The 15461-nt window shown below is 43.0% G+C and overlaps 1 protein-coding gene across 1 annotated transcript in view; it reads left to right on the top strand.

Moving 5' to 3' along the window:
• LOC126455776 (uncharacterized) overlaps nt 1–15461 on the top strand; it is a 53243-nt gene that overhangs the window by 22994 nt on the left and 14788 nt on the right. Inside the window, exon 6 of the mRNA XM_050091541.1 lies at nt 10170–10247. Coding sequence (XP_049947498.1) covers nt 10170–10247 — 78 coding nt within the window. The remainder of the gene's footprint in view (nt 1–10169; nt 10248–15461) is intronic.

The following is a 15461-nucleotide window of genomic DNA, read 5'->3' as shown; positions in this document are numbered from 1 at the left end:
TGGGTAGTCCGTTGTCTCCTGTGATCGCAAATTTGTTTATGGAAGACTTCGAGGAACGTGCATTGGAGTCGGCGCCTTTAAAACCCGCCTGTTTCTATAGATACGTTGACGATACCTTCGTTGTTTGGCCTCACGGTAGGGAGAATTTGAATGTCTTTCTAGAACATCTGAACTCGATCCACCCGAACATTTGTTTTACGATGGAGGTGGAAAAGGATGGTTGCCTTCCCTTTCTCGACGTGTTGGTTAGGAGGAAGGATGATGGATCATTGGGACATGCAGTCTACAGGAAACGTACTCACACCGACTTGTACTTACAAGCTAATAGTTGTCACCATTCGGCTCAGCGTGAAGGGGTACTTTGTACCTTGGTACACAGGGCACATATCGTTTCTGACGCTGAGACTTTGCCAGCTGAGCTGTCCCATCTTGAAGTTACATTTCGTCAAAATGGTTACAGTGATAGACAGATTGAACGTGCGTTGCGCTATCGACCAACTGTACATCAGGTGATTGATGATAATTCTGAGTCAACACCTAAGTCTACTGCCTTCTTGCCTTACGTAGGAAACACGTCCAATAAGATCGGTCGTATTTTACGGAAATACGATGTGAAATGTGTTTTCCGACCTCCATCTAAAATTAGAGCACTTTTGAGTTCCGTTAAGGATGATCTTGGACTGCGTAAGGCGGGTGTATATCGTGTCCCTTGTAGCTGCGGCATGGCATATATTGGTCAAACTATCAGGACCGTGGAGGACAGATGTACTGAGCATAAACGGCACACACGATTACAGCAGCCAAATAGATCTGCTATTGCCGAACATTGCTTGGATACTGGTCACTCCATGTTATATAATAACACCGAGATATTGGCATGCACGTCCAGCTATTGGGACAGTGTGATTCGGGAGGCAGTTGAGATTAAATTAGCGAGCAACCTTGTTAACAGGGATGGAGGTTTCTGTTTAAACTCTGTTTGGAATCCGGCTCTCTCCCTTGTCAAGAAACAGAGGGACAGACTCAATGCTACCTCACCTGCGAATTCATAGTCTCACTATCGATAGCTCTGACTTTGGCCATCTTTGGTGGCACTAGTGTTCAGTGTGTGTGTGTTATCTTTCCTGCTTGGGTCCGAGAACCGAGGTATTAAATTTGCATGTACGTCGCCTGTCCGTTGCAGTTTGCCTTGGAAATGGCGGGGTGTTCTCCCGCCGAAATATCGGCGGTCGCTGAAAGTGTTACCTGGCTGAATTCCCGGAAGTTATTTGAAAGTTGAATTTTCTGTGTATGTTTGTGTTTGTGTGTCTATCGATGTGCCAGCACTTTCGTTTATTAAGTCACATCATCTTTGTTTTTAGGTATATTTTTCCCATGTGGAATGTTTCCCTCTCTCTCTCTCTCTCTCTCTCTCTCTCTCTCTATATATATATATATATATATATATATATATATATATATATATATATATATATATATATAAAAAAAACAAAGATGAGGTGACTTACCGAACGAAAGTGCTGCCAGGTCGATAGACACACAAACAAACACACAAAATTCAAGCTTTCGCAACAAACTGTGGCCTCATCAGGAAAGAGGGAAGGAGAGGGGAAGACGAAAGGAAGTGGGTTTTAAGGGAGAGGGTAAGGAGTCATTCCAATCCCGGGAGCGGAATGACTTACCTTAGGGGGAAAAAAGGACAGGTATACACTTGCACACACGCACATATCCATCCACACATATACACTTGCACATACGTACATATCCATCCACACATACAGACACAAGCAGACATATGTCTGCTTGTGTCTATATGTGTGAATGGATATGTGCGTGTGTGCAAGTGTATACCTGTCCTTTTTTCCCCCTAAGGTAAGTCTTTCCGCTCCCGGGATTGGAATGACTCCTTACCCTCTCCCTTAAAACCCACTTCCTTTCGTCTTCTCCTCTCCTTCCCTCTTTCCTGATGAGGCAACAGTTTGTTGCGAAAGCTTGAATTTTGTGTGTATGTTTGTGTTTGTTTGTGTGTCTATCGACCTGCCAGCGCTTTCGTTCGGTAAGTCACCTCATCTTTGTTTTTATATATAATTTTTCCCACGTGGAATGTTTCCCTCTATTATATATATATATAAAAAACAAAGATGTGACTTACCATACAAAAGCGCTGGCAGATCGATAGAAACACAAACAGACACACACACAAAACTCAAGCCCTCGCAACAAACCGCCGCCCCACCAGGAAAGAGGGAAGGAGAGGGAAAGACGAAAGGAAGTGGGCCCCAAGGGAGAGGGCAAGGAGCCACCCCAATCCCGGGAGCGGAAAGACCCACCCTAGGGGGAAAAAAGGACGGGCACACACCCGCACACACGCACACATCCATCCACACATATACAGACACAAGCAGACATATTTAAAGACAAAGAGTTTGGGCAGAGATGTCAGTCGAGGCGGAAGTGCAGAGGCAAAGATGATGTTGAATGACAGGTGAGGTATGAGTGGCGGCAACTTGAAATTGGCGGAGATTGAGGCCTGGTGGGTAACGGGAAGAGAGGATATATTGAAGAGCAAGTTCCCATCTCCGGAGTTCGGATAGGTTGGTGTTGGTGGGAAGTATCCAGATAACCCGCACAGTGTAACACTGTGCCAAGATGTGCTGGCCGTGCACCAAGGCATGTTTAGCCACAGGGTGATCCTTATTACCAACAAACACTGTCTGCCTGTGTCCATTCATGCGAATGGACTGTTTGTTGCTGGTCATTCCCACATAGAAGGCTTCACAGTGTAGGCAGGTCAGTTGGTAAATCGCGTGGGTGCTTTCACACGAGGCTCACCTTCCGGGTTACAGGCGGTGGTGGGAGGGTACATGGGACAGGTTTTGCACCGGGGGCAGTTACAAGGGTAGGAGCCAGAGGGTAGGGAAGGTGGTTTGGGGGTTTCATGAGGATGAACCAAGAGGTTACGAAGGTTACGTGGACAGTGGAAAGACACTCTTGGTGGAGTGGGGAGGATTTCATGAAGGATGGTTCTCATTTCAGGGCAGGATTTGAGGAAGTCGTATCCCTGCTGGAGATCCACATTCAGAGTCTGATCCAGTCCTGGAAAGTATCCTGTCACAAGTGGGGCACTTTTGGGGTTCTTCTGTGGGAGGTTCTGGGTTTGAGGAGATGAGGAAGTAGCTCTGGTTATTTGCTTCTGTACCAGGTCGGGAGGGTAGTTGCGGGATGCGAAAGCTGTTTTCAGGTTATTGGTGTAATGGTTCAGGGATTCACGACTGGAGCAGATTCGTTTGCCACGAAGACCTAAGCTGTAGGGAAGGGACCATTTGATATGGAATGGGTGGCAGCTGTCATAATGGAGGCACTGTTGCTCGTTGGTGGGCTTGATGTGGACGGATGTGTGAAGCTGGCCATTGGACAGATGGAGGTCAACGTCGAGGAAAGTGGCATGGGATTTGGAGTAGGACCAGGTGAATCTGATGGAACCAAAGGAGTTGAGGTTGGAGAGGAAATTATGGAGTTCTTCTTCACTGTGAGTCCAGATCATGAAGGTGTCATCAACAAATCTGTACCGAACTTTGGGTTGGCTGGCCTGGGTAACCAAGAAGGCTTGCTCTAAGCGACCTATAAATAGGTTGGTGTACGAGGGGGCCATCCGGGTACCCATGGCTGTTCCCTTTAATTGTTGGTAGCTCATCTCATTCTAGAGTACTGCTGGGGATCCTCACCTGGTCAGACCAAAGGAAGAAATCGAAGAAATTTATAGGCAAGCTTCTAGATTTGATAACGTTAGCTTCAATAAACATACAAGTGTTACAGAGATTCTTCATGAATTTAAATGAAAGTCCCTGGAAGGAAGGTCACATCATTTTGACGACACTGTGATGAGAATCGTATACAACCATTATTAGGGACTACAGTACAGCATCGATTATCCGAACGTCAGTCAACCGAATGACCGCTTAACCGAACTGTGTACTCGCTCGCACCTGTTACTCTCCCACCCTACCGTCCGTCGTCCCCCTCTCTCCCAAACCAAGTTTCCCACAGTAGTCACTGCACTGGGCCACCGCTGGCGGAACATTGCTTCTAATGGGGCCTTCACAAGGCGCTGCTGACCGGCCAAGCCGCTAGTCGCTGTGTTTCAACAATTTGCACACTTCTGTCGGCTTGGCTCTGTCAGTAGAAGTAGCGGCAGTATCAAAGCTGTTCACAGCAACAGCTGCGCCAGCTTTAAGTTGAGGCGTGCTGCTCCGCGCAGTTTGAGGGATTGCACGCCTCCAAGAAGAGCTTGTCACGGTGCAAACAGTCACCTTCTGTTCTCTGTTACGACCACTTGTGTGCTGCTGCGTGAAAAAGTGAACTTGCGATACAGAATGCTTAAACTTAAACGTGTTGTCCTTTCTATGAGGGACAAGTACGAAATTATTAAAAGGATAGAAGAAGGTGAATCTGCAACCACTTTATCCAATGATTACAAGGTGGGGAAGTCGACAATTACGGATATAAAAAAACAAAAGACACGGCATTTGTGAGCTTACAATACAGGAGAAAAACTGTCGGCTGAATCTTCAGCAGCTGATTCTTTCAAAGGCAAACGAAGGGACGTATTAAGGGAAGAAGATTATGCTCTCGAAAAAGTTTACAATGCTGACGAAACTGGACTTAACTGGAATGCTTTATCGAGGAAAATCTCTTGTTTCACGTCATGAATTAGCAGCACCTGGTCCTAAAACAAGCAAGGACCGTATTACAGCTTTGGCTTGTGCTAATGCTACTGGAAGTCACCGACTGCCTATGTTCGTCATTGGTAAAAGTAAAAAACCGCGTTGTTTCAAGCACGTTAATACGTCAGCCTTGCTTGTTGTGTACACTTCACAGAAGAGTGCCTGGATGGATAGTACGATTTTTATGAAGTGGTTTCTGGACGTTTTCATACCCTCTGTAAAAGCTCATCAGCTAAAGAATGGGAAGAGGGAGAAAACACTACTTCTCGTTGACAATGCACCAACTCATCCGTCATGTGATATTTTAAACGAAAAGGACGAGTTCATGAAGGTAATATTTCTTCCACCTAATGTAACCTCCTTATTACAGCCCATGGATCAAGGCGTTATTGAGACTTTCAAACGATATTACAGGAAAGAATTGTTGTGTAAGTTATTGTTAGAAAGAGAGGAGGATGGAGAAGAAAATCTCTTAAGAAATCATAACAATATTGACTTGAAAGACATGTCCTACATGATCAGCCCAGCATGGAATACTGTAAAGGAAGAGAATTTGAAGAAAGCCTGGAATAAAATTTTGGACACAGAAGAAAATTCGCAAGGTATGATTGAAAATTTTTAGCAAATAAACATGTACAGTTCAATTAACCGAACAAACCAGCTTTCCGAACACCCATGTCCCCCAATTACTTCGGATAATCGACGCCCTACTGTAATTGCAGCACACCTCAATCTTTCCTCTCCCACATCCACACCGGCTGTTCAGAGCATCCTCCTACAGGCCAACCGCAAATTAGAACAGCATGCCACCCTCCACCTCAAAAACTATCCAATCTCCTGGTTTCCCACCGCCGAAAAGGCATCTCACTCACCCTCCACAACCTTTCCAACAAACCTCAACCTCCTCTCATTGCACACAGACCCAGTCTCTCCCATCTACTCAATCTCCCACTTCCAGCCCCACTCCCCCCAAAACTTCAAAATTCTAGTCAACGCAATCTGGAACTACAACACCCCAATTCAGTAGTTAACCTTTTCTCCAAACCTCTCTCTCAATCCGAAATCTCTGTCCTATCCAAAGGCCTCACCTTCAGCCCTACTCCCAGATTCAACCAAACAGCCCTCGTCAAAGATTTACTGTCCTACACTCGTAGTCTCTGCTGGAAATATCACTTTGCCATGAAGAAAAATAATCCTAATCCTACTCCTAATGATCCAACTCCCCAAGACACTATCCAAATTGAACCCTGCCTGGAACAGTTCCGTCCTGCATCACAATGGGACCCATCTCCTCTTCCTCAAAATCACCCTCTCCAAACCTTCCAGGAATTTCTCACTTCCAGCTTTGCCTCTCAATATTTCTTGAAAACCTTAATCCTAGTACCAGCATCACCACAGCTGAAGTCCAGGCTATCCGTGATCTGAAGGCTGACCGATCCAGCGTCATTCTTCTGGCTGACAAGGGTTCCACGACCGTGGTCCTTAATCGTCGGGAGTATGTGGCTGAGGGACTGCGTCAGCTTTCAGACAACACTACATACAAAGTTTGCCAAGGTAATCCCATTCCTGATGTCCAGGTGGAGCTTCAAGGAATCCTCAGAACCTTAGGCCCCCTACAAAACCTTTCACCTGACTCCATCAACCTCCTGACCCCACCGACACCCCGCACCCCTACCTTCTACCTACTTCCTAAAATTCACAAACCCAAACATCCCAGCTGCCCCATTGTAGCTGGTTACCAAGCCTCCACAGAACGTATCTTTGCATCAACACCTTCAAGCCATTACATGCAGTCTCCCATCCTTCATCAAAGACACCAACCACTTTCTCGAACGCCTTGAATCCTTACCCAATCTGTTACCCCCGGAGACCATCCTTCTAACCATTGATGCCACTTCCTTATACACAAATATCCCACACGTCCAGGGCCCCGCAGCAATGGAGAACTTCCTTTCTCGCCGATCACCTGCCACTCTACCAAAAACCTCTTTCCTCATTACCTTAGCCAGCTTCATCCTAACTCACAACTTCTTTATTTTTGAAGGCCAGACATTAAAGGGAATAGCCATGGGTACCAGGATGGCCCCCTCGTACGCCAACCTATTTATGGGTCGCTTAGAGCAAGCCTTCTTGGTTACCCAGGCCTGCCAACCCAAAGTTTGGTACAGATTTATTGATGACATCTTCATGATCAGGACTTACGGTGAAGAAGAACTCCAGAATTTCCTCTCCAACCTGAACTCCTTTGGTTACATCAGATTCACCTGGTCCTACTCCAAATCCCATGCCACTTTCCTCGACGTTGACCTCCATCTGTCCAATGGCCAGCTTCACACATCCGTCCGCATCAAACCCACCAACAAGCAACAGTACCTCCATTATGACAGCTGCCACCCATTCCATATCAAACGGTCCCTTCCCTACATCTTAGGTCTTCGTGGCAAATGAATCTGCTCCAGTCGTGAATCCCTGAACCATTACACCAATAACCTGAAAACAGCTTTCGCATCCCGCAACTACCCTCCCGACCTGGTACAGAAGCAAATAACCAGAGCTACTTCCTCATCCCCTCAAACCCAGAACCTCCCACAGAAGAACCCCAAAAGTGCCCCACTTGTGACAGGATACTTTCCGGGACTGGATCATACTCTGAATGTGGCTCTCCAGCAGGGATACGACTTCCTCAAATCCTGTCCTGAAATGAGATCCATCCTTCATGAAATCCTCACCACTCCACCGAGAGTGTCCTTCCGCCGTGGGTCTTAAGTTTCCTGTAAATCTAAATTGTTGGAACGTTTCAATAAAACGAATACCATGGTGTTAACATAAAGTGATTGTTGTGAAGGTGACCAAGTTTTAATGACTGTGTTTACAGATGGGATAAAGACTTGGTTGCTTTCGACCTTTTATTCCTCTTCTTTCTGGTCTTATCCCATATTGTACAGCGTCAACATGTTAAACTGGGTTTGACAATGTTAGTGGTGGAGGGTGGCCAGATGCCCTTCGTGACACCACTCCTGCCTCCCCTGATGTTGAGCATGTTTTCAAAGTGTTAGCGAATCACGTAACAGATGTGGGTGCCAGCCTAGTATTCACAGAGGCAGATATGGGAAACCATCTAAAATCAACATTATGACTGACCCATACACCGACTCTCATTATTAATGCACCAGGCGGATTCAATCTGGATCTGGCATGCCTCCTCAAATCCCAGAAGCAGATTACTAATGCACATGGCTATCCAGGCACGATGTTGCTTCTCATACTTGAAAAATATAATGTGAAAGATGTCTTTGATGACAAATCCAATTTATTTCACCAGTCATTACCCAATAAAACTTCATCATTTAAGGAAACAATTGTGGTCAGATTAGGGAAATATTTAAGTAAAGAGTTCAATGTTAGTAGGAACAATTCAGGTGAATCTGAAGAATTACTTTTATTTGCAATTTTTGGAAAGTTTAAAACTGCAGGGTGTTAAAAATGTAAGAGCATTACTGGTTGAATACAGCAAAAAGTAGATTGGGGATGATCACCAGGATGTTCACCCATTAGATTCACAATTTGAATTAACAATAACAGATATTTTTGTAGTATGGTTCAAATGGCTCTGAGCACTATGGGACTCAACTGCTGAGGTCATTAGTCCCCTAGAACTTAGAACTAGTTAAACCTAACTAACCTAAGGACATCACAAACATCCATGCCCGAGGCAGGATTCGAACCTGCGACCGTAGCGGTCCTGCGGTTCCAGACTGCAGCGCCTTTAACCGCACGGCCACTTCGGCCGGCTTTTGTAGTATGTACTGTATTTATATACAAGTACAAATTGGTAAAGAGTACTTTATTTGCTTTGCTGTGGTTCTGTCTTATACCTTTACGTATGAAATATCATACGAGGAGTGGGGGGGGGGGGGGGGGGCAGTAAGGGGTCATTTTCTTGCAGTTGGTACGATTTATTTCAGATATAAACTGGAAAAGGAGAGGTCTAAATGTCATGTTCTTGACAGAAGAAAATAATGAAACTTTGTCTGACATATTTGATACATGTCAGGAGCTTGAATTTGTACTTGTTCCGCCAAATGATGGTGAGGACACTGATAAAGATGATGCAGGTGGTGATGCGGAAGATCAACCCACCACTGTCGCTGGTTTAGAGAAGAATGTTCTGGGACAAACTGCAGAGATAAGATCAGTAAATACTGATGGCCTTGTTGAAAATGTTACACCTTTATCCGCTCAAGAGAAAAATCACTGCTGTTCCAAATCACAATCGCAGTCTCGACTTATGAAAACAAGACACTGAATAGAAGAAAGACTAGACTCTATAGACTCTTCACAAAAATTTGAGGTATCTTGTGATCATACAACTGATATAATAGAACATCTCTGCACATCAAACTCGTCTCTAATAGATCCCTCTCTCTCTCTCTCTCTCTCTCTCTCTCTCTCTCTCTCTCTTATGCTGATTTGGTTGAGATTCTGATGAGAGAGACAGTCATCAAATGTGCTGCTCAAAAGGGACATAGCATACAAATAAGTCATGCATAAATGTATGTACTGGGAGACCAGACCTGACACAAACAATGTCCTTGTTTCATATTCTATCTCCAGAAATACTTTTGACAAAATTTATAGATTCTTCCATGTCAATGATAATGACAGTATTGAAAAAGAAGGTAAAGTTTATAAGGTTTGGCCATTAGTTTCACATCTAAATAAGAAATTTCCAGACATAGAGCCTTATTATGGCCACCACTTTGTGAAATGGTTTATAAGAGGCAAGCCAATTCGCTATGGTTTCAATTGGTGGTGTTTACTACATCTAATGGATATCTCATCAAATTTGAGCAATATGTTGGAGCAAGTCAAAGAGATCCCCATAAGCCATGGGACATTCTGTAGTTGAAAAGCTCTGTGTGGGCTACATCCCTCAGAACAGCACAGTGGACATTGATAATTAATTTAACTCTTTTTCTGCTACATGAAATCTCTTACTTCAGATGGAATCAAATGCATAGGAAACCTGAGAAATGATCGCTTGGAGAAGGCACCCATGTTAGATATAAAGAAGGCACCATGAGGTACTACTCATGTTTTACATGATACAGAGAGTTCTATGACACTTGTAAGATGGAACGACAATAGTCAAGTGACTCTGGGGACAAATGTATTGGATGAAGGTGTATTAGCTGAAAGTACATGCTTGAGGTGAATATATTTACTATGCTGAGAAAGCTCAAAATCCACTGATGACTTACAACATTGGCTTTTGAAATTTGTAGTATTTGTTCCATGCACTTATAGCCACATTGTGTTAGTAGGAGGTGAACTTGCATGGAGTGTCATAAATGTTTTGTAAAGAACAATTTTGAACTTTGTTTATATGTTTCTGCAGGTCTGAGTACTAATTAATGATGAACTTCTTTTTCTTTTCTCTTTTAGAGATGAATTCAGTGACATAGCACGTGAGCCTGCATATCATGTACATAGAGAGCCCATTGGAGTTCTTCGTTGTCGAAGGTTTGGGTCAAAGTATATATCTAACGATAAAAAATTAATATTTTTTATTATATGGAGTATCAGTACAGTTAAATTTTTATGGTGGTTCAATTGTAATGTTCTCACCATTGTAAGCAAACAAATATTATACCTTATTTTAGTATTAGATCCAGTAATCCCATAGTAAGAGCAGTGGGATCATTGTGGCTTCTTGTAGTGTTGAACAAGGCAGATTCATCAACTTTACAGTATTTCTTTCGTGCACAATTAGTCGTATGGTCTATGTTGTATTTGACACATTGTAGGGTAGCAGTTAATAAAATAAATTTATTTATTTAATGACCTTGTAAATCTAGTATTGTACTACGTACAGCAAGTCACCCCTTAAGTACTACAAACATTTCTTATGGAAAACACAATGTTTTAGTTAGTGATATTATATTTTACAATTATAGCATCAAAGAGTGGTAGGATGGCTCACGAAAAACCAGCCCCAAGTACTAGAAGCACCCGTCAATTGTCATCAGCTCAGTAAATATTGATCTTTGTATTAGCTTATTTGTTATTTCCTTATTATCTGATTATTATAATAGAGGGAAACATTCCACGTGGGAAAAATATATCTAAAAACAAAGATGATGAGACTTACCAAACAAAAGCGCTGGCAGGTCGATAGACACACAAACATACACACAAAATTCAAGCTTTCGCAACAAACGGTTGCTTCATCAGGAAAGAGGGAAGGAGAGGGAAAGATGAAAGGATGTGGGTTTTAAGGGAGAGGGTAAGGAGTCATTCCAATCCCGGGAGGGGAAAGACTTACCTTAGGGGAAAAAAGGACAGGTATACACTCGCAAACACACACATATCCATCCGCACATACACAGACACAAGCAGACATTTGTAAAGGCCTTTTTAGATATATTTATCTGATTATTACATTTTTATCTATTTCTTTTTGTATCTGCTTGTGTCGGGGACCAACTCGTATGTAATTAGCGAGTGGTCTGCTCGGGGGCCAGTTTATTATGTGCCAACGTGTACAATTTTGCTTTTTCTAGATACTCCTTCACAGAATAGAAGCACTGCCCAATCCATTCATCTTTTACTTATTATTTGAATGTATGCTGGCCCTTACTACAGTGGTTGGTCCAGTGAAAAATGTTAAATATGTATTATTTGCAGTCTCCTGAGTGAGCAGAGCATGCCAAGTTTCCATCACTTCCAATAGATAGCATAGCTGCAGGACAGTTTCAAAATAGCGTCTGTAGGTGAGCAACGTGCCGTCATTGAATTTCTCACTGCAAAGAAAGAAACAGTGGGGGATATTCACAAAGGCTTGTGCATAGTCTTAGGAGCATCTGCTCTTGACAGAAATACAGTTAGTCGCTAGGCATGGAGGGTGAGGTCATCAGAAGGTGGTTTGGCGGAGCTCCACAATTTTCAGTGGTCAAGGAGACCATCCACGGCTGTCACACCTGATATATTGTAGTGAGCTGATGTTGTCATCCACAAGGACAGGCACATTACAACTCAGCAGTTGGCACTACATCTGTCAATCAGCAAAGGAAGTGTGGATGTGATTAGCCACACTCTGGGATACCACAAGTGTGTGCAAGATGGGTCCCACAGTGTCTGATGGTGGATCACAAATCGCACAGAAAAAACATTTGTCTTGATTTGTTGCAAGCTGAGGGAGAGGCCTTCTTGTCATGGATTGAGCCCAAAACAAAACAACAGTCTATGGAATGGCGCCATTCCCATTCCCAACAGAAGAAAAAATTCAAAGCAACTGCTTCGCCAGTAAGGTCATGATTAACATGTTCTGGTACTGTGAAGGTGTGATTCTCATTGATGTGATGCCATGAGACGGTGCCGTTGATTCAGAAGCATATGTCAACACATTAACAAAACTCTAGACACGCTTCTGGCGACTTTGAGGCCACAGCAACCCAGGAGATGTTTTGATGCAATTCGATAACATTTGGCCCCACACAAGTCAGAGGACTGCTGAACACCTCGCTAAATAGCATTGGACAGTGTTACCCCATCCACCCTACAGCCCTAACCTAGCCTCCCTTGGACTTCCTCTTTGTTTCGGCCAGTAAAGGCTGCCGTTCATGGAAGACATTTTGAGGACCATGAGGAAGTGATTCACACAGTGAAGCACTGGTTCCTCTACCAGGACAAGGAATGGTACCAACAGGGTATACACACCCTTATTTCACAGTGGAGGAAGGACATTGAACAGGATGGAGATTACATGGAAAAACACAGTGTATAGATAAAACCCCATTCTTTCATGTGTGTAATTTTCATTATGTTCAATAAAAAATTGTTGAAGAAAAAAAATTTGGTGCATTACTTTCTGGGCAACCTTCTTATTTTTATGTACCTCAGTAATGCATTATGCAGTTTACTGTTAGAATGGAGTATACATTTCTGGAATGCAGCTGTATTTGTATGTTGAATATGTACATCATTTGCTTGGCTTGTAAAATAGCTGTGTATGGATTCATTATGAGAGATACATTGATCGTTAATGTTTAATTTTCCTCATACAATTATTACCTTTTCTAATATGAACAGTCAGGAAAGTGGTACAATTTTCTCTTCTGTAAAGAGCTACTTGCATGATGTTCTTTGGCCTACATCTCATACTAATCTAATTATCTTTTTCTGGTGCCAAAGATACGCCTGGCTTGCTCAACAGTTCCCCCTGGAATACTACACCATATTTCAGTAATGAGCAATCATATGCGAAATAAGCAGCATGGGATTATTGTATAAGATTCAGTTCCTTAGAGTCCTTAACTTTCTGTCCCCTGAACTGTTGTTTATTTAATTGAAGCATATCTACGAACTGCACTAGATAGATTACCATTGTTCCCAAAATTGTGACACTGTAGTGAGATAGATTACCACCACTCCTCAAGTTGTGACACTGGAATGAACATGGGATTTTTTTGGTAATAAATAGATCAAATGCATTACTGTATGCCGAGAAGTAATCTTTTGCTAAGTCTGAAAGATCAGATTTTAGACATGCGGTTTGGCAAAATACTGAAACTGCATGTAGTTTTTTCCCAGAAAATTCTAGACTGGCTTAGAGATAAAATTTGATGCTGTTTTTAAGACTGCAGGAACTGAGGAACAAAGAAAATTCTTAATGATTGAGTTGCTTTGCAGAATAAAATGAAATTTTGTTGCCTGTTGTAGATAGTCATTGTCAGTCTGCAAGTTAAGAGCACAGTTCATTGTAGGTATCACATCTGCACATAACTATATACAATGAAGACCATCTCAGCTACTGTGTTCTTCTCTATTTTCCTATGTTCATACCCACAAATATTTAATTTTGGTTAGCATTTTCATTATCAAGCATTTTCTTGTAAGTAAATTAAGACAGTGAAGGGTTAATTTACAGCATTCATTTGCATGCAGTAAAGTAACAAAATTTACAGTTCACAGACTGGTCAACTTTGTTATAATATAGTTGCAAATCCTCTGAAAAATCAGTCTGAAAGTTAATTTGAGCATCCTCTTGCTTTACTAGGCACGTTCCATTTGAACATGGTATGCTCTTGCCTTCCTCTGAATGATACCCTCCTAATACATCCCGATGCATCTTAAAACATATGACACTGTAAGCCCATAACACATTTTTGGTTCTAAGAGAAAGAGATTTTCACTTTGACACAAGGAATTTGCAAAACTTTTTGTTGTATTCTTTAAGATCGATATATTAAATTAAAAAATGTGAGGAATCTTTAATCTGGCAGCCGATTTCAGGATATCTAGAGCCTATAATAGCTCGACATTTTATTCTAGTATTCAGAAGTCTAAATATGAATTAGAAGAAAGGAATCTCTGGACTAAAAACTTGCTGAATCAATAAGACCAATTCCCTATAACTGAACAGGTATGGTCTTCGTCATTGTGTCTGTAAGAAGAAGTTACTATAATTACTCATGACTCTTGTGGGTTGGCTCTGTATTTGGGCAACATCTTCAGATCATGCTGATTATCTATGGAACATGGAATTAACAATATTTTGAGAAGGAAAATTGCTACTCACCATATTGTGGAGATGCTGAGTCACAGATAGGCACAACAAAAAGATTTTCACACTTAAAGCTTTCGGCCATGGCCTGTGTCAACAATAGACACACATTCATACACACACACACACAAACACAACTCACATACATAATTGCTGTGTCAGGCTACTGAAACCACACTGCAAGCAGCAGCACAAGTGTATGATGGGAGTGGCGACTGGGTGGGGGAAAGGAGGAGGCTGAGGCGGGGATAGTATGGTGGAGACGGTGGACAGTGTAGTGCTGCAGGTTGGGTGGCAAGCAGGATAGAGGGAGGGGGAGAAGTGCCGGATTTGTTTGTAGGTAATGCCTTCAAAGAAGAAGTAATTGTGGATGAGGATATAGTTGGTCATGGCAACTAGGAAGGAGATTGTTGGTTTGGAATCCGTCGGGCATTGGGAAAGGTAGCTTTCAATAGCTGGAAGGCCATGGGCATTAGGAATGTTAGTGTACAGTGACGAGCAGGGCAGCGTGTGGTAAAGGGACAGAAACTGTGGCGAGTTGGTGGAGGAAATGGTTGGTATCTTTTATATAATAGGGTATGTTCCAGGTAATAGGTTGAAGGTGTTGGTCTACGAGAGCAGAGATTCTGTCAGAGGGGGGAACAGTAACTGGCCACCCCTACCACTCCTCGCACTCCTACCTTCTACATGCTTCCTAAAGTCCATAAACCTAACCACGCAGGATGCCCCATTGTGGCCAGTTACTGTGCCCCCACTTCCAGTCACTAACATCACCTATCCCATCAAAGGTAGGGTTGCCTGTCAAACCAGTCATGTGGCCTACAAGTTAAGCTGCAACCACTGTGCTGCATTCTATGTAGGCATGACAACGAACTACCTGTCTATCCGCATGAATGGCCACCGACAAACTGTGGCCAAGAAACAAGTGGACCACCCTGTTGCTGAACAAGCTGCCAAACATGATATCCTTCATTTCAATGACTGCGTCACAGCTTGCACCATATGGATCCTTCCTACCAACACCAGTTTTTCTGAACTGCGCAGATGGGAACCTTCTTTGCAATACATCCTATGTTCCCATAATCCTCCTGGCCTCAACCTTCGTTAGTCGCTGTCCTCACCCATCCAGCCCCTTCCCTCCTCCCATTCCAGCACTACACAGCTGTCATTCC

Source organism: Schistocerca serialis, chromosome 2 (genome assembly GCF_023864345.2).
Source record: "Schistocerca serialis cubense isolate TAMUIC-IGC-003099 chromosome 2, iqSchSeri2.2, whole genome shotgun sequence".
NCBI lineage: Eukaryota > Metazoa > Arthropoda > Insecta > Orthoptera > Acrididae > Schistocerca > Schistocerca serialis.
The sequence above is the reverse complement of the archived record's forward strand: the minus strand, read 5'-3'. Positions and strand labels throughout refer to the sequence as shown.